This window comes from Cotesia glomerata, linkage group LG7 (genome assembly GCF_020080835.1).
Source record: "Cotesia glomerata isolate CgM1 linkage group LG7, MPM_Cglom_v2.3, whole genome shotgun sequence".
Classification (NCBI taxonomy): domain Eukaryota; kingdom Metazoa; phylum Arthropoda; class Insecta; order Hymenoptera; family Braconidae; genus Cotesia; species Cotesia glomerata.
The window spans coordinates 21,382,300-21,402,822 of record NC_058164.1 but is presented as its reverse complement, the minus strand read 5'-3'; the positions used below and the strand labels follow the sequence as shown (position 1 = coordinate 21,402,822).

General features: G+C 30.6%; 1 protein-coding gene across 1 annotated transcript; it reads left to right on the top strand.

The window, feature by feature from the left end:
- The first annotated feature begins 852 nt into the window (after positions 1-852).
- On the top strand, positions 853-19,797 carry LOC123269742 (pescadillo homolog). The gene is made up of 2 exons (XM_044735577.1): positions 853-1,186; positions 19,517-19,797. The coding sequence occupies exons 1-2, from the start codon at positions 853-855 to the stop codon at positions 19,795-19,797; spliced, it is 615 nt and encodes a 204-aa protein (XP_044591512.1).
- The last annotated feature ends 726 nt before the right edge of the window (positions 19,798-20,523 follow it).

The following is a 20,523-nucleotide window of genomic DNA, read 5'->3' as shown; positions in this document are numbered from 1 at the left end:
TACTGAAGATATGCCAATTCCGCGAAATAAAGACTTCTTCCTTTCAAATCTAAAAAATAAGTCGAGATTTGTTGAGTATCTAATTAATTATTTACAACAAAAAGATAGCTTCACTGTTTCCCAAGCAATTGAAGATGCGGATGTATTGATAGTACATACAGCAATAGAACTAACACAGAAGTTCGATAAAAAAGTTATCGTGGTAGGCACAGATGTGGATTTGGCTGCAATGATTATCGATTTAGCACCTAGTGACAAATATATAGCTATGTGGAAGCCAAAGATTTTAAAAACACCAGATGTAATTTACGAAGCTGATAAAAACGCTAAATTTAAGAATTTGTTACTATTTAGCCATGCTTTCACCGGGTGTGATACAGTAAGTTCCATCTTTAGAAAAGGTAAACACAGCTTACTGGAATGCATCCAGAAAGACCCAATTTTGAAACAGGAAGTAGAAAAGTTTTATAACTCTCAATCGTCAGTCAGCGAGATAAAAGAAGCTGGAGAGCGAGTTATGCTGAAATTATTTGCAGCTAAAGAAGATACGATTAACCAGTGCAGAATCGAACGCTTCTCAACTGGTGTCACAAACTCTACCGCAGTAAATTTGGCAACTTTACCACCAACAGCTTCTGCTACACATCAACATTCTTTAAGAGCTTATTATCAAGTGCAGACATGGCTTGGTAATTTAAAAATCCTGAAGACTGGGGATGGCAGAAAACAGAAACTCTCTTTCTACCGATTAGAACCACAGAACCTTTGGCACCAATAGATTTACTGAAACTGGTACACTGCAGCTGCTCAACTTCAAATTGCAGCAAAAATTGTAGTTGCAAAAAAGCTGGGATGAAGTGTACTAGAGCATGTAAAGAATGTAAAGGGGAGAGCTGTTCAAATGCTACTGACCTGGTTCAACTTACTGAAAACGCCAACGAAGATGAAGAAGATGATGATGATGATTTTGATTATATTTCGGAAAAAGAGTTAGAAAAGCGAAATACAAAACGATTAGCTTACGAGAAATTCAAACGATCGATCTATGGATTAGATGATACTGATTCAGAAGAAGAAGAAGAAGAAGAAGAAGAAGGAGAAAAGGAAGAAGAAGATCAAATAGAAGAGGATAATGCAGTTGAAGAAACGGTGGAAGTCTCTCGGACTTCTAACGTTGATGAGCCAAGTACTTCACGAATTTCTCCTTTGAAAAAAAATGAAAACGTCAAATATAAAATAAAAACCGTAAAAACTATTTGCAATACTGTAAAGGATAAAAATAAAGATAATAAATGTAATCGAACAAATTTTATTATTATTCAACCACCTTAATTCATTATTATAAAAAATCTTATATACTTTAACCGAAAAAGTTATTTTTAAATAGATTAATAAAATAGTATAAAATAAAAACAAGAAATTTGGGATGAAAATTACAATAAATAAGTAGAATCTCGATGAAAAGTCTATTAAACTGTTTAGGAAATCACGGGAACAATTTTAAATAATATACACAAAAAGAATTTTGATTTTTTACATAATAAAATAGAATACATTTATGTTCAACGGAGCTCCAGTCAAATGAACACCAAACACAGTAAGTATATTGTTTAAACAATTAGCAATAAAAGTATGATTAACAATTAATATGTTAGAAAATTAATCCCTTAACAAAATTGTTTGAAGGTTTTTTGCTGTATCTGCATAATTTAACAAGTTAAAGATCACAAAAGATACGAAAAAGTCAAAAAATACAGAATTTTTATAAACAAATGCATGTAATAGCTAATAAACAATAGATACGAACTTGATCTTAGATCCATCTGAAAGAAAAATTCATTCTCTATAAAAAAGACTTGAATGTCCTTTATCGTATCTCTGATAGTTTAAAAGATATATCAATCTTTTAACTGACAAATCAAGTAGTCGCGATAATTACCGTACCGTATAATATTAAAATTAATTCTAATAAATAAAAGAACATTTTTTTTGGAACTTTTTTATATATGGCTGTTTTTATAATTTTTTTCTGCTTCAGAAAAAAAATATAACGTTGGTCAATATTTGTTTATAACAAATTGTTAAACTAATAAACAATTAAATAATTAATAAAAAAAATTTTTTTTTTGCCAAACTATTTAAAAGTGTAAATTATGATTTTTAAAAGCAAAATTTTTTCTTAACTAATTGTTTAAACAATCGAAATATGAAAAAATCGTTTTTAAACAATTAAAAATTAAAATTAAGAAAAATTTTTTTTTTTAAAAATCATAATTTTTTGTGGACAACCAAATAGCAAAAAAAAATTTTTCAAAAATATTGAATTTCTCTATTTGTTTAAAACAATTTTATAAACAAATTACGTAAAAAATTCATAACCTATATTAATTACTGCCATTGCTTAATGTGAAAACAGGCATAGCTAAATATTAGTTGAAAAAAAAATTTTTATCAACTTTTTTTAGATTTTTAATTTTTCAATAGTTATAAAAATCATAATTAACAAATTAATAAACTTTAATGAAAATTTATCGCAGGATCTTATAAAGTATATATATCAAAAGGGCTCCACGAAGTTTAAAATTTATAGGCCAATTATTTATACCTTTTATCCCATTGTTTATGCCAACGGAGATTGGGAAAAAATTTGTTAGTTAACTTTTTCAAAAATGGTGATTAAACTTTTTTTTCTTCGCGGCTCGATTCTTTCAAGTGTTAAGAAGATATTAGAATTTTTTCAAATTTTTAAAATCACATTTTATGTTATAAAAAAATTATTTTTATTGCTGAGCTCTCTTTAGCGGCGGCGCGCGCATGCCGTAACAGCCGCGCGGAGCCCTATTTTCAACGTCAAATTAAAATTATAAATAATGGAGATAGAGTTCCGGGAGTACGGACTTTTTTCTTGGAAATTTTCTCCTCTTTAACGGGCTTTTTTCAAAATTGCTTAAATATTAATATTTTTCGAGTTATTAACAAAAAACGAAATATCGTTTTTTTTCCATCTTATTTTGTTAATAACAATTGCAATTTTTTACCTGCACCAAAATCCTTCAAAAACATTTTTCTAGAGGTGATTCCGAATCGAATGAGCTATCGCTCATATTTTTAGGACCTTTATCTCTATTTTTCACGTTTTTGAACTTGTTGACTAGACTAACTGAATGGACAAATCAAACTATCTAGAAAATTGTGTGAATTTCCATCAATTGCTGAATAAAATCGATAGTCTGCTTACCTCAAGCCTGAAAACCACAGAAATTCTTACGTCCGCAGTGTCTTCCCGTAATTCTTCCGAATTTCCGTAAGAAATATTAATAATCCGAAAAGAAAAAAAAATAACCCATTTTCTCGAATGTGTGAAATCCGGAAGAATTCTGGCAAAATTTTAAAGAGTCTGCTCCGGAATTCCTTCAGAGTTCTCCGAGAATCATTTATGATTTGTAGAATGAACTACAATTCGTCATCCCATACAGAAAACTATATCGAGCCTTATCTACCAAAATCCAGCTGAAATTCTGCACAGGACATAGTCTCTAGTGAATAAAAAATGTCATTTTTATTTTTATTTTTTTTTTTTCAAAATAGTTACTGCAGTATTTAATAAAATTATTGCTTACACAGAAAGAAAAATTTCTTGACTGGAGAACAAAATTCTTGGTTCAATAAAATTTTCGGGTGCCGGAAGGAAGACCGAAGTTGTGTTCGCCGAAGTAAAAATTTTTCTTAAAATTCTATTCTTGGTGGAAGTAATTTTTTCTTAATTCAAATTATCATAAATACTTGATACAATAAATTTTTATATTTGATTAAGATTTTAAGATACTTTAGGAAAGCAGCGCTACCTACTTCAGCTGAGAAAAAAATTTTCTCACCTTGAAAAAATTTTTCTTTTGAACATTTTGGTACCCATTTTATATTATTTTGGCGTGCAATTATACATTTTCAATGAAAAAAATGATTCAATATTATTTGATCTTCTCATTGAACATAATAATCAATAAAAATATTAATGAAAATTTACTTCTATCGAGGTATTTAATTTTTTGGAGCGAGAGAGAAATTTTCTCAAGACAAGAAAATTTACTTCTATCAAGAACTAAATTTTTTGGAGCAAGAGGCTGAATTTTCTCAAAACAACAAGATTTTCTTGACTTAAATAAATTTTGTTGGATCAAGATACGTATTTCTTAAAGCAAGAGAATCAATTTTGTTGGAATAAGTGAAATTTCTTGTGTCAAGAAAATAATTAGGAAGAAAAATATTTTATTGGCTCAAGTGAACCTTTTTTTCTGTGTACAATTTCACCCAGAATTCATGGGGAATTGAGATTTGTCAAAATGTGAATTCCTCAGGATTTCCGGCAAAAATGATTTTTTTTATGTATCTTTATTCTTTGTATCTATTCTACAGAGAAATTTTGTTTAATTCGTTTTCGATAGTTTCCAAATCAAAATCAGACTTCTTTTATCACATCATCAGCCTCTTTTTGATTCCTTCAAGCCCACACTGTAAAAAATTTTTTGGACTCGGTGTGGTATAAATGATTCGGTGTGAAAATTTTTAACACGGACGGTGTGAAAATCGCACTAAGTATAATGTTAAATTTGAACGGTGTGATGTGAATCCTAAATTTTACACCACGAAGCGTGTAAATGTATTTCCTGAAAATTTCTCATTAATTAATTTGATTGTTTAGTTTCAGACTTGTACGAAATTAGATTATAAATATAAACATGTAGAAATAAATATTCAAAAGTATATTTTTTTTTATATTATGCTATTTTACGGGGAAAAATCATTCCAACGTAAATCTTAATAGCATTGAAAAGTCTGCAACAAGAATGTTAACATTCAAGTTGTTAAAAATTTATCTAATTATATGGTGGATCTTATGTTAGAGTCTATTGATAAAAATGAGAATGTTTATAGTGTTAAATATATTTTTATATATATTTCTAAAGATATAAGCTCATCCCGATGTTGTACTCATCAAGAATCTTCATTTTAATTGCCACATCATTTTTTCATATTTTTATATATATTAAATATAGGTATATATGAAAAATATATCAAAATACATGTGAGTACTCAAATGAAAGCTCTTGATGAGTGTAACATCAGGATGAGCTTATATGTTTGATAATATCAATAATTAAAAAATGACCTTGTATCTTGTGACCTATTGACATTTTTAAAGATATAAGCTCATCCCGATGTTACACTCATCAAAACCTTTCATTTGAGTACCCACATGCATTTTGATATATTTTTCATATATACATATATATAATATATATAAATATATGAAAAATTAATGTGGGTACTCAAATGAAAGGTCTTGATGAGTGTAACATCGGAATGAGCTTATATCTTTAAAAACGTTAATAATTAAAAAAGTACATTGCAATTTAACAGAAGTCATTATTTAAGAAAGCAAAATTTTATTTATTTATAGTTCACAAGTCACGGCAGTCACATAGAGACTGCAAGGTTGCTGGTAATAGTTATTAAATTTTCAAAGTTTTGAATAATAACAATAACAGTAACACGGAATAGTGTAAAACATTAAATTACACCGTATTAAATTTACCGAAATTTCACACACACGGCGGTGTAAAAGTCCCTGGGTCCAACTTTACACCGAAATTTTTTACAGTGCATTATTATGAAAAACAACATAAACAGTATTTTAACTATTTCAACTATAAGTCATCGAGACTGAAGGCAGATCAAAAATACTTTTAATCGTAGTTTAAATCCAGATTATTAAAATTTTTTGATCCAAATTTTTTTTTTATTTTTCTAAACTTATTAATAAATTATTATCATAATAAAAAAAAACTTTTAGCACCGTTTAAAACAAATAAAATAGAATAACAAAAGAATATTTTTTAATTACACCCAATAAAAATATAAAAAAAACACTTGACTCATTTATATTATTAAATATTTTTTATCGTTACTGGACTACCTAAATGGAGGTTACTTGATAAACTTGCATCAAGATATCAAACATCAGTCAGACCGCGTGAAAAAAATAAAAAAAATAACCGTATTTATGTTTATGTATTTATAGACGTGTAAAGGTATGTAGAGTACACATAACACCTAAAAATATCAGTATGAGGCCCAAGAGGTTGATCCTATCGTCTACAGAGTTAGAGCCGGTGGTCGGGGAAACGTTATCAATGTTTGAACGTGCGAAGGCGCGCCGCCAGCATCGGCAGCTTTGATCATTTGCGGAAAGTCCCTTGCTTCCCGGAAAGAAATTTAACTCTCTATACACAATACGTTCGAAAAGATTATATTTATCCATCAACTGTAGACATTACTCATAAACTTAACGTACAGATAAATCCGAGAACGTCTTATCGCGCTCGGATAAGCAGTAGCGCCTTCTCTTTTTTTTACTTTTATTTTAAATGTGTTGTTCGACTCATATGTCAGATCATTTCATTTATTTTATACTGACGAAAACAATATGTCGCTTTCGACTCTGGATTCAATCTTTCCATTCCTTCTTTACGTAAATATCTATATGTATATTATCTTGTTAACATATAAGCTATAAAAAAAATTTTTTATAAGTATGCTTAATTTTTCAGAGTTGACATATTTTTTTTCATGACCAGGAAAATTTTAAACTTTTTTTTTAACATAAAAGTGGTCGCTATTTTTTTTTTTAAATTGAAGAATTCTTTTTGCTATTAGAATTAATTTAATATTTAAAAGGCATATGAGTTTCAATTTTTCCGAAATAATTTTTTTCATGAAAAAAATTATTAAAAAAAAATGTTTATTACGATGTGGTATAAAATATGAAAACGCAAAAAAAAGCGCATTGAATTATGAATATTCTACCTTTAAAAACAAACAATTAAAGCGATCCAAATTTTTTTTTCGTTTAGAATTTTTTACGAAAAAAATTTTTCCTCTAGACAAACCTGAAAATTTATTTTTCAAAACTCAATTATAAATTAATCTGAACAAAAACAGTTTCACTGTAAAAAAATCGCGCCAAGTCCACGTTCATAAGACTATCAAGATAAAAAAATTTCTTTTTTCTTTACATAAAGATATAAAATAAAAAAATAAAAAAATCCAAGTAACCGATATGATTGTATTTGATTTTCGGAAATTAAAAAAAATTTTATTGTAAATTTGAAAATTAAAAAAAAAATTTTGGAACGTATTTAGTGTGCGTGGTTGCAAAATATTTTACTTTTAATGAAATTTGTAAAATCTATTTACTAGGACTTTAAAAAAATTGAAATACACAATGACGCACACCAAGTACGTTCTAAAATTTTTTTTAATTTTCAAATTTACAATAAAATTTTTTAATTTCCGAAAATCAAATACAATCATATCGGTTACTTGGATTTTTATTTTTTATTTTATATCTTTTGTAAAGAAAAAGAAATTTTTATCTTGATAGTCTTATGAACGTGGACTTGGCGCGATTTTTTTACAGTGAAACTGTTTTTGTTCAGATTTTAGTATTTTTTGTAATTATAATAAAAATTTACAATTGGTACCAACTTAAATCTCGCGTTGGCTGCATTTTTTATAGCAAACTATCCCCTTGAAGCTACAGTTTATGTAAAAACAATTCCAGCGCACCCTGGCGGATGTAGATGCAAGCTATGAAATGTATTTTTTTAACTGTAGTTTCCCATCTATTGGAAGATTACCATGAATTCTCGAATTATTTAGTCTGTGGCATGTTACTTTTTACATAGAAAAAAAGTCAGGATCGAAATTTTTGAGCTTGCTATAGTTTGTGCTGATAAAATTTAATAATTTCAAGTAGATTAATAGTTATAATTGAATATAATTAATTAATATCAGTAAAATAAAGCATGAATTACTGTTATAATATAAAATTTAGGAACAAGAAGTACCGTAGAATTAAATAAAATTTTGCAACCTCAAAATACCGTTCTGCTTACAGTAAACACAGTCGGTAGTCTCGCGCTTCGTTTACAATGAATTTGAACGGAACTTGGCGCCAGATTCTACCGAATCTGTGGATGATTGAGAAAAAGAAATTTTTAGCGTGATGTGCTTTTAGAAAAAAAAACTTTTTTCATACTCCGGATTCTAAAATAAATTTTAAAGATAGATATTTAACTCCAAATTTTTTGCTCATTGAAAAAAGTTGAATTGTAAGAAAATAATTTTTTTTTCTGTATAATTAGAAATATTTATACATTTTTTTTTTTTTTTAACCAGAAAATTCTAATTAAAACTATATCTTGAACATAAATATTAATTCTTAGAATATTTCTGAAATTATGATTTTTTAATTGAAATTAAGACTGAAAATATTTGATCTAATTTCAAAGCAAATAAATTCTAATAAAAATTCAAATTCTTAAAAAAAATTTTTTTGAGTAAAGTACAAATCATGAAATAGTGTTTTGTAGATGATAAATATGTTTTCGAATTTTTAACGGAAGCAAACGAGGCCTGGCCTTGAAGCCACGCGACTCAGGATATTTATGGTGGCAATAATATGCTCAATGGCTCCTTTGTCCTTGTTTTAGGTTATAGTTTATCTGTTTCCTCATGTTTCCCGAAATCGGTGTTTCCATCCCTGAACAATCTACAATATGATGTACAATGTAGTACTATGTAGCGCTAGTCGTACTTATACATAAGTATGTAATGGTAAAAATGTATAAACGGAAATTTGGACACTGAAAAACTTTCATATTTACAACGGCATTGTTACGGTTTTACGAGGGTATAATAATTCTGTTTTACTGTTTTCGATATTACTTAGCTTTCATTAAAACATCTTACATGGCCTCCAATTTTTTCAAGGCTATTACGAGATGTAAGCGTGCCTCGTGCTTTTGCTGCTTAAAAAAATTTTTTTAGTATTGTTGTAAATATAAATTTGACTTACTCTTCTGACGTGCTGCTGAGAATTTCATACTAATTTTGATCAAATTAAAAAATATTATAGAAAAAATTATTTATAAAATTTGAAAAATCGATCTTGGTGGAACTATTTGCGTCGAAACAAAAATATTTGAAATATATTGCGCATGACTGTTATTATGTCAGCGTTAAAAAAATGTTTTTTTTTTTCAAAATCCTTAAAAAAAATCTGGAAATCGGTTGACCGCGTAGGCCAACCCTAGAACACTTCCCGCTAAGTTTGATTTTGAAGCGCCTTTAAATGTGTTTTTTAAACAACTGCTGGCAAAAATTAAATCAATTTCAAAAAAATTTCAAAGTCGTAAAAATGCTCATTTTTGAACACTTTAAAAAAATTTCGACTTTTGATCAACAAATCAATAGTGATGCATTTCAAATATATCGCGAAATACAAGATTTAATTGTCTCTTTTTTTTATGATTCACATATCGGAACAAAAGAGAGTGTTCAATTCGAATGGAAAAAATACTAATCTCCGCGGAAAAATTGGAATGAGTTTTAAAATTGAATTGTAAATAAAATTAATTTATTGCAGTTCATTTATTATTAAAATTATTTTTTCAATTTATTCTCGTTGTCTACAGTGGATAATTATTTTTAACTTCCCGCTAAGAAAATCGAAGATTTTCAAAATTCGGGAAGTTATTGGTTTCACCCCGTTTTGCGAAAATTGAGTTTTCATCATATCTCGACGTTTTAAGGTCACAGGAAGCTTTCCTGACTATTCCCGCGATGGCATCCGTGCGGCTGTGTGTGTGTGTGTGTGTGTGTGTGTGTGTGTGTGTGTGTGTGTGTGTGTGTGTGTGTGTGTGTGTGTGTGTGTGTGTGTGTGTGTGTGTGTGTGTGTGTGTGTGTAAGTATGTAAACCTCTTATAACTTTTGAACGGTTGAACCGATTTCATCGCGGTTGGTGCCATTCGAAAGGACTTAGATTTTTTGTTAATTTGAACCGATTCGGCCTGATAGATTTTGGGAAATTTGGAGAAATCTAAAAAAAAATAGGAAAAAAAATTTTTTCAGAAGTGGTTTTTTTGGAATAACTTTTAAACGGCTCTACCGATCGATTCTAAAAAACTAATCAGCTCTCAACCTTAAAAAACCACGTCGATCGCCGCCAATTCGGTCAAAATAGGTTGATTCGTTCGAGAGATATCGTGAACGAAAGAAAACCGAAAAAAGTGTTTTTTTTTTGGAGTTACTCAGAAATTTTTTGTTTGACCGATTCAAACTTAAAAATTCTTTATGAGGCTTAAAAAACTGCGTAGAATGCCGCCAACCGCGTAAAAATAGGACCTTTCATTCAAAAGTTATTGCGGTTTTAAAATTCAAAAAATAGTGTTCTATGAAACTTCTATCAGACTTTTGAGCTCAAGAGCTCAAAAGCATAGAAAAAGTATCGTTTTGAGCTCGGAGAGCTCAAAACAACACACAGATCGTATTTTTGAGCTCGACGAGCTCATAAAAAACGGCCATGTATTAACGGAATCAGCGGGAAGTTGCAGGGATGGCCTTTAGGGTCAACCGTTTTCCTAATTTTTTTTTCTGTGTATGATATAATTAAATGTTTTTTCCACAAATTTCCTGGTCATCTAAAAAATAAATAAAGTTTTTTGACATAATATTCCACAGATCTCACTTATGTGTTCATTAGAAGCAAAAGTCCTGAAGACAAAAAATAATTTCGGAATTAATATATTCATTTCTACTGCTACGTATTTTTAGTAGATAAGTTGATAATTTGCAGACAGGTCTTTGTTTCTGTAATCTCTGTGATCAGTGCCCTGTGCCGGGTTGTATCCTCCTATCCTTGTATGCTTCTATCACAAACTGAACCCGACGCCGCGGGACAGCAGATAAAAGCCAATTGAATTTGAATGATGAATACGAACGAGCGTAGCAAGCGGAATTGAGGCGCTGAAAATAGAGGCCAGGCGGAGGCTGAGGCTGAGGCAGAGGCGGTGAAACGGTTTAACTCCGATGCGCGTACCGACGGCAATCTGGTGGCAACCTTTGTGCCAGTAATGGGCTTCAACCCCTCCTTCTGGACTCCCACGCCCAAACTACCCCAAGCCGCCCTGTGCTTGCGTATCGTATCCAGGATCCATCTCATTCTCCAACTCTCCGCAAACAGCTTTGAGCTTTAGCCCGAGTTGAGCGAGTTTGGCTTTACCTCTACATGCCTTTAGCTTCTACCACTTTTCCGGCTAGACGCCTCGGGCCAATGCACCAGCTTTCAACATTCTAAGCATCCTAGATGTTGAGATTTATATCTAACTGCATTACATGTGTGGATTCATATTGCAAAATGCGCTTTTCCAATTTAACTGCTTTTTTAAAAAGAGGTAAAAGAAAAATAATATTTTTAGTGGAAAAATGTATTCAAAAAAAGAAAAATAAAATTTTTGACTATTGAGGAAAACATTAACTTTACTTGTCTGTTATATATTTTTCTAAGAAATGTAACGATTGACAAAAAAGGTCTTATATTATTTTATGATAGAAACTATTCAAGGTCGAAGTTGAACATGCTGTAAATTTTCCAATTTGTTGGTTTTTACAGGAATTATTGTTATTTTGAGAAAAAATTATCATCTACCTTGAAAAATATTGAATTCTAATTGGACCACAATAAAAAGAAATTTTGAACTACCTGGGTCTAAAAATTTGATTTTTTTTTTCTGGAATAAATAAAAATTTTTCATTTAAATTAATTTTATATAATGAAAGCTAAAAATACCCATAAAACCTCGGACATTATGTAATTCATGATTAGTAGTTACATTGTAATATTACTGTATAAATGTTCTTATAACTATATGGCTTTGAGCAATTACACCATCCTAAGTAAGCGTTTTATTAATTATGTATATTATATCTTATCTGTTGCCAATAAGAATGTACTTAGTGGGCCTCCTAGTAGAAATGAAATCGAGTTTTTGGCTAGTAACTGGCCAGTTCGACTAGACTTGCCAGTTACTGGTTAGAATTGAGTGAAAACTTGATTGTTTCTACTAAGGCTGTCAATAGCATTTGCTGTTGGGCCTTTGTTTAAATAAATAAATAAATAAATATACGATAGACATTTTACACTAGAATTTGAGCAATTTTTGCCATTAAACTTTCCTTTTAGTCACATTGATTTGACTGCTAATACATAAAAAATTTTAAGTCTCAAAATTTTAGTGTCCTTATGTCTTTTAGAGATTTAGAGCTAAAATTTTTCAAGGTGTCAGAATTGATCTCATTTTCTTATTTAGTCATAATACAAATTTTAATTAATTTAAAGCTCGAAAATAGAGCAATTATGTACAGATTAAATAAATTAAAATAAAAGACTAAATTACTCAGCTGAGTTATATTAAAAATAGCATAAGATTTGGATAACAATAAATTATTAAAAATATTAGACTGTAAAAAGACGAAAAATACTTTGAATACTATTAGATTAAATACAGCATAAAATTTTCATAGTTTCGAATACAGATCAATAAGTTCAAATACACTGTAAAATTTACGGAGCGCTGGATGATTTTTAGTTGATTTAACTCTTCAGAAGTGAAATTAATATTATTAATAAAAAATAAAATCGGCGAAGGGAATTCTTTATTTTTTATATTGTATAATATGTTTTCTCGGCTTGATAAAAAACAGTTTAAAATTTTTCGGTTGATGAAATAATTGCATAAAAAAAAATTCTTGAAATCGAAATTTCATGATTCAAAAAAATTTATAATGAATTCTATTTTTAGCAAATTATATTTGTTTTTAGTGTCAAAAATCCGTTTTAAAGTTAAAATAGTTGAAAAAAAGATAAAAAATACCTTCCCGACTAGAAATTGTAGTGAGGAATGCCGAAGAATTAGTGAGGGGCAAGTTTGGCTTACCTAACTTAGGCAAGCCTAATTTGCGCCTTCTTAAATCCACGTTAGGCAAAACGAAGATTGGCATGCCAAATTTGCATGTAATTTGGGACATCTATGGCAAGCCGAACTTCGGCGAACCTTTGGAATGCCTGACTAGCTGGAAGTAACGGTAACCAAAGATTTGCCGAAGTTTGGCTTGCCATAAATGTCCCTAATTACCTTTAAGTTTGGTAAACCGAACTTTCGTAAGCCTTTGGATTTTATAATTTCCTGCAAGTTAGGTATTCCAAACATTCGCCAAACTTCGTCTTACCATAGATGGCCCTAATTACTTTCAAGTTTGGTAAACCGAACTTCCGTAGACCTTTGGATTTTATAATTTCCTGCAAGTTAGGCATTCCAAACATTCGCCAAACTTCGTCTTACCATAGATGGCCCCAATTACTTTTAAGTTTGGCAAACCGAACTTCCGTAGACCTTTGGATTTTATAATTTCCTGCTAGTTAGGCATTCCAAACGTTTGACGAACTTCGGCGTTTCTTGCCAAAGTACTCTAAAACGGAGTGGGAGAAGATATTTGGCTTTGAGTCTTTCCAAGGTTAAGCCTTTTAGTTCTATGCATATAAAAGTGTGTATTTATGAGAGTATTTGTGTATTGTACATATAAACATGGTGTCTCATGTACCCGACTTGAAATTTCAGTGAGGCATATGCCGAAGAACCCATTCGGGGCAAGTTTGGCTTGCCTAACTTAGGGTTGCCTAGATTATACCTCATAAAAACCAAGGTAGGCAGAACGAAATGTTTGGTTTGCCATATTTGAACGTAACTAGGAAAGTTTAATGGATTCCTTAAGTCTGATATATTATGGGAACGCCGAACTGGTTTCAAGTAACGATAACCTGAGTTTTGCTAGTTTGGAGCGAACTTGGCTTTCCGAACTTAGGCTAGCCCAATTCGAATCTTATTTGTTTTAAATTAGGCAAGCCGAACATTGGTTGTGCTTATAAGTATCTTGAAGTAAGAGGTCGCTCATCATCGGCGTAGCGTCGCGGTATGGTATAGGGCCCTCGTGCGTCGGGTACCGTGTTCGAGTCTCGCGTTCGACATGTACGATTTTTAATAATTAATAATTACTAATTATAATTACTATTAAGGCGAGTGTGAAGTAAAGTTAAGTGTTATGTGTGATTAGTGTATCTAACTCCTCCATCATCTCCTTCCCCCTTGACTTATCAAATCTACCAATCAAAAAAAAACTCTTCACATTAAAAAACGCTCCAAAAAACAAAAAAAAATTACCGAAAAACAAAGTTAAATAATAAAAATAATATTAAATAAAAGCAGCAAAGAATTTGTTTTTTTTTTATTCATGAAATATTTAAAAAATTTAGTCCTAAATTTAATATTTATACTTAAAATAGTAAAAGAAGATGAAAAAATAAGCATTTGTTATTATTAATTTTCGCTTGATAATAAAAAAGCTAAAAATCAAGAAAGAATTAGATTTGGATTCTTCGTTGCGAATTTGGTTTCCAAACTGCAACCTAATCAGGAAGCCAAGTTAGGCTGAGCCTCGCAACTGCGTTACATCCCAAACTTCGGCCTGGTTTGGATGCCTCACTTACTGCAAGTTTGGAATTCGGCATGCCTTACTTGCGCCAAATCACTGCCTCACTGAAATTTCTAGTCGGGTTAATTAGGGATATAACCTTGTAAGTTTTCAAAATCTTCCTCTCGTTTCCAAAACAATCATCATTTTCCATCGGACAAATAATTAATTACTTAATTTCAAAACTGACTTCTGCGTTGCACTAATTTCGAACCCATGAAAAAAAAACTTATCTTCCGGTAATAAATAACGATAGAAATAAAAAATAACACTGGCTGTTAAATTAATTTTTTACCATGCGTAATTTATTGGTCCTCGAAAACGGCCTTGAAGTCGCGTGGTAAAGATTTCCTCTCCTTTTATTTAGAAACATCTCAATAGTTAACAGCACAGAAGAGCTTCTTTAGGATTTCAGTTGAGGCATAATGTAATGCCCACCTTGAAAATAGCCTGCTGAGGTTGAGGGTCGCGTGGCGTTGACGAATTTCTTTACAGCCTGTCGTATAACCCACCGTACCATGGTAATAGAACAGAATTGCTGTATTATATTGGCTACTTTGCCGCTTGTTACTCCATTCTAGTCCAGTTTAGCCCTGTCTACACTTCTACACTTCATATTTAGCAGGATATACGACAATATTACCTTACTATACTGTACCTGGTATCTGCAGTCAAGACTGAATACAACTACTTGCTTCCGGGTGTTTTTGATAGTATTATTTTTACAAAAATTTTTGTATAAAATTCCAATGCTTAAATTTATCGAAAACTGCAAAACTTATTATCAGACTGATAAAAAAAATTAAGAAGATTTTGAATCATAAAAAAAATATTTTTTGAAGGACAAAAAATCATTCCGAAGAAAGTGTGGATAATTATAGAGAAATAAACTAGAGAATTTAGAGCATAATAACTCAGGATCTCTGGAAAAAATGTGAGGTTTTATGCGTGGGTGGGTTACGTTTATATATTCTGCGGTCTTGTCACGACCAAAACCGGACCACAAATTGTTCACAAGACGACGGGGTAAAAATATATTTAAAATTACATGACAGAAGTAAACATAAATAAATCATTGGATTTTATAACGTTTTCGTTAAAAAAAAGTTTGTTGAATTTTTGGTATAATTTCAAGTTAAAGGGGAAGAAAAAAGTTAAACGCATATGAATATTTTGGTGTTGAAAGTCTCTAGACCAATTAAAAAATAAGAATAATTTCTGAACGAAAAATAGGTAATAATCAGAAAAAAGCCGAGGTGAATTTCGGTTTATATTATAAGTTTCTTCTAAAAGTAAACTTTCTCTAACGTGAGAATATTTAATTGGATGATTTAATTAAGATGAAAAATTGTCGAATTTACTAATTTTAATATTAACAAAAACTTTGATCGTTGAATTTCAAAAACTGAAGGTTTATAACTTAACTATTTTTGGATGGAAACTTATGAAGATAATATAATATAATAGAACAGTGGAAAATAATTGAGTGTAATCACGCCCAAAAAAATTGAGGAAACGGTTGACCCTAATGGCCATCCTCGCAACTTCCCGCTAATTCCATACCTAAGCGCTTAAAATTGTACTTATGACATTTTTGAGCTGTTCAAGCTCAAAAATCTGATAAAAGTTTAATAAAACAGTATTCTTAACCGATTTTCACGCGATTGGCAGCATTCGACGCAGTTATTTGAATCCTATGATTATATTTTAAACACAAGTTAATCCGACCGAAAATTTCGGAGTAATTCGAAAAAAATCACTTTTTTGGTTAACGATAACTCATGAACAAATCAACCGATTTTGACTAGCCCAGCGGCGATCGAAGTGGTTTTTTTATGTTAAGAGCTGATTAGTTTTTGGAATTGATCAGTAAAGCCGTTTAAAAGTTATTCCAAAAAAACCACTTTCAAAAAAAATTTTTTTCGTAGTTATTTTGAGATTTCTCTTGGGGGGAAGTTAAAAATTAACCTGACTGTTTATGAAAATATTATTTGGAACAAAAAATGATTTCTTTACAAAAATAAACGTTCACACCCCAACAGAGGTCAGAATATCTTAGAGAAATGATTGAAGCAAAAAAATTAAATTTTCGACATGAATTTATTGTTAGCATCATAAATTTACTGTGACTTAAGTATTAATCAAATCAACTTACACTTTATTTTTAATCCACATGATAATTCAAATATTGAATGTAATATTAATAAAGAGATCTAACTTGAAAAACTTTGTTAAGTTTTGTGGATACATTTTAGTCCATTTACTGAACAATCGAAAGAATTGAATTTCATAAAAACTTAATTTCTAGACGGCTCTTAATTATTTGATCGAGCACTTTGCAAATGAAAACTTAGAAGTACCTTTCTCTATTTAATAGCCGTAGTAGAACTATTAATTTGCCACGTTTACCTAAATATGTAACTATGTAATTTTTCACGTTGTTGTTATTTAAAATTCTATATTTATAAAAAAAAACTTTATACTACCACAAACAGGCATACTTTCTTGTTTCGATACTCAATTTTGAAAGAAAAAAGTAAAATGATAAAATCGCAATGTTGCATGCTTTGTGTAAGCGCAAAGTATTCTCTATTTTCGCCTACATTGATAAAAAATAATTTGTTTTTAGAGAAAAATTCTAGAACCAAGAGAATCATTTTGAAGAATTCGATCATCATAAATTGAGTGGGAATATTCTTGAACTAAAAAATTATTCTTGATTCAAGTAAATTTTTTCTTGAATTAATTTATTTTTTACAGTGTCTTAAAGAGAATTTAGTTATTCTTTTACAAGAAACAAGATTCAAACGTTTTATTACATTAAATTGTATCCGACAGTGATACTTTACATGTGAATGACGCAAAAAGCGCACTGTTAAAAAAAATGATCGCTAAAATTATAAAAATTTTTTCTAATTATCAAATTTCTGTCATTAACCTCTCCATCTGACTCATGGAAAATTTTAGTGGAATGGACATTGCAGCTTAACATTATTTTGTTTAATGATATTAATTAATTATTTTCAGCTGCCCATTAGTAAAATTTACAGATTTACAAATTTACAAATTAATCAGAATAAAAGAGAGCGTTCAATACGTATGAAAAAAAATCCCATTCACAGAAAAATTCAAATAAGCTTTAAAATAGAATTCTAAATAAAATTAATTTCTTGTAATTAACCTTGTTATTGAAATTATTTCTTCAGTTTGTTCTTGCATATTTTTTTTTGTAACGACGTTTATAATTTTACGTCATGACATGAGGGTTTAAGGCATGCATATTTGAATTTACCGAACTTTACATTTTATTTCATACGTACAATATATTTTTCAAACGTCAAAAATTATTAATATTTTTTGCCAAGAATTGAACCAATCAAAATTTTAATTTACAAAATGATACTATGCTTTCACTAAATATTTATTAACAATTTTTTGAGCCACTTAATTCTCCCTTCAAGATTGCAATATCTTTTCAAACCCAACGCCATAAAAATGACAAAATATCTCTCATAAAATAAAATTCGATCGAACAAGTGTCTAATTAACAGCTAACAAGTATCGATACCGTCATCTATTGACATTAATTAAGATAATGTTTTCCTACGGCGAATAAAATCTCAGTCAACATCTGGTGTCATGTTCGACAAACACCCATATAGAGGTCCTCGCTTCTTAATCAGCCGCCATATTCCTATAAAAGTTATATTGACAGTCAGTAAACAATATTTAATTAAGATCTCGCCGGGATTCTGCCGTACAAAAGAAGTTCAAACGTCGCCTCCAATAAGTCAATAGGGGAGGTTTAGGGTCATTTGCCCTGAAATGATGCAAATAGCTGATCTCGGAGCAGTTACGCCCACCCAACGTTTTCCCAATTCCGTGTCCATACTCAATACGAGTCTACTAGCGATGTTTGACTACAAAATATTTGTAATAGTAAGTCAAAAAATCCTGACAGGAGTTTTCGTAGCAATTGTTAGTGTTACTGAATGTTTGTAAAAAGGCGAATGGATAAATAGACCAGCCCAGAGATTTAGGGTATGTTTACCTGAAACTAAGTACCTTGACGTGTTTTCGTCACGGGTGAATATTATTGAATATTATTGAATACATTTACGTTTCCTAGGTCCAGTTTTAGTCAAGTCTTCCCGGGTCCTGGGTCCTCGATGCCACATTAGTATTAGTACGTACAGCTAACATAACGTTAAGGTTAATATCTTTCAGCTGGGTGTCTACCTAATGCCAAACGAGACTCGTAACTATTTCTGTAAACACTGGGCCCCCTGTAGGTAGAAGGATAGAAACATACTTCAGGTCCTTCTTCGTTTGTGCTCTATCCTTGTCTGTCGGCTGGCAATTTTAATTCTGTGTCGGGCCCTACTCATTGAACTTTGTATTGGGGCCCAACTCAAGAATATCGCCCGCTTCCGGGGGTCCAAAGGGTATTCAAGTTGCATTCAGGTTATATGTTCAGCTTGAAAGGCTTACGTGTTTATAGTCTACAGTGCAGAGCTCATAAATTTATCAGGAAAATGGATCATTTTCGGTTGAGTTGCAAGTTGCGACATTACCAACATTGTTATACGCTTAACTGGGGACCTTGACTCCAACTCAATCCTTTTTGACGGAAATTTAGTTCACTACTTGACAGTTATTTATGTACAAGAGACAAAGGATTTTGGGAGCTATGCTCCTATTATAGTCGAAGACTGCCAGTTCTTCTGTTTTAATTGTATCGATTTGTTTTAGTTGATGATTTACATGCTCAAGTTTGGTAAATTACAGTTTTTATTTTTATGATAATTTGTTATTTCATTTATTGAGATGGTTTTTGAGATTTTTGTTGAAATTTTTTGACGTTTCAGAGCTTTGAAAGAAAATACAGAGTTTAATGTTTCGAAAATTTACTATTCTTGGTAATTAGAGACAATTGATGGTGAAAAAATAGTCAATATGCAAACCAAACTATGCAAAGCACTTGATATTGACTCCTCCTCCTCATCGCCGACATCACAGTTCTGAGTTGGTAAATATTCTCCGGCTCTCGGAAAGCCGAGACCGTTGAAAATAATATTTACTAACGCAGGATATCCTGATAAATTAATCCAGAGCTTCATAATACGAAACAAAGCCAGTCAACTACCTCCAGATTTGGGCCTGAGCAATGTTGTGGTAACGAACGATCGCACTCAACGGCAAAAATTACAGCACAAGAGCACTCGGGAGGAGTTTCAACGTCGTGTTGCGGATGGAGAAGCCAATATACGTCTAGTGACAAGGAATATGGCAGGACGACAATTGTCAACAAACCACTACCTCGTCAAAATCAAATGTAGAGTGCTGCTCAATCTTAAACACTACATGTAAGCAGAGTTACATTTATTACTGGAATGTTAGGGGGCTTAAGTCGAAGTTACGTAATTTATTATATAACACTTTTATTGTTATTTACAATCTTTAATTTGAGTAACACCAATATTTAACTCTTATTAATATATCAATGTATTTAATTTAGGCACTTTGGTCCTGGTTAACAACAATTGAAATTAAAAAATAAATGTAACTCTGCATGTGTAGCCTTAATTCATCTCTTTTGCTTTTTTCCTTGTAATTAAACAACTTTGTCAAATTATAATAATTATTTAAATATAGAAATTCAGTTTGTATAGATTCATACTTCTACTTAAGTTTTTACTTTGTCAAAATCTCCAACATTGTGAAAATTAAGTAACCTTGTTATTGGCCTTTTGAACTGTTGGGTTTATGTAATGGCAAATAAATAAATAAATAAATTAAAGACAATTGATGGTGAAAAAATAGTCAATATGTTGACAGGAAAATAATATTTTTCAATTAACATTATTTAGATAGAATGTGAAAATTCTTTAATGTTACTAAATTTTTTTATTTATTTATTTATTTACAAATCGCTATATGACTACCAATGTCTTTAGTGACTACTGCACAATTAAATTTGACGGATTATTTACATTAACAATTTTAATAAAAGATTAGATTTGCTAACAATTTGAACTTTGTACTTTGACTAATTAACTGATATGGACTTGATAAGTCTATTTGATTTAAAATTTT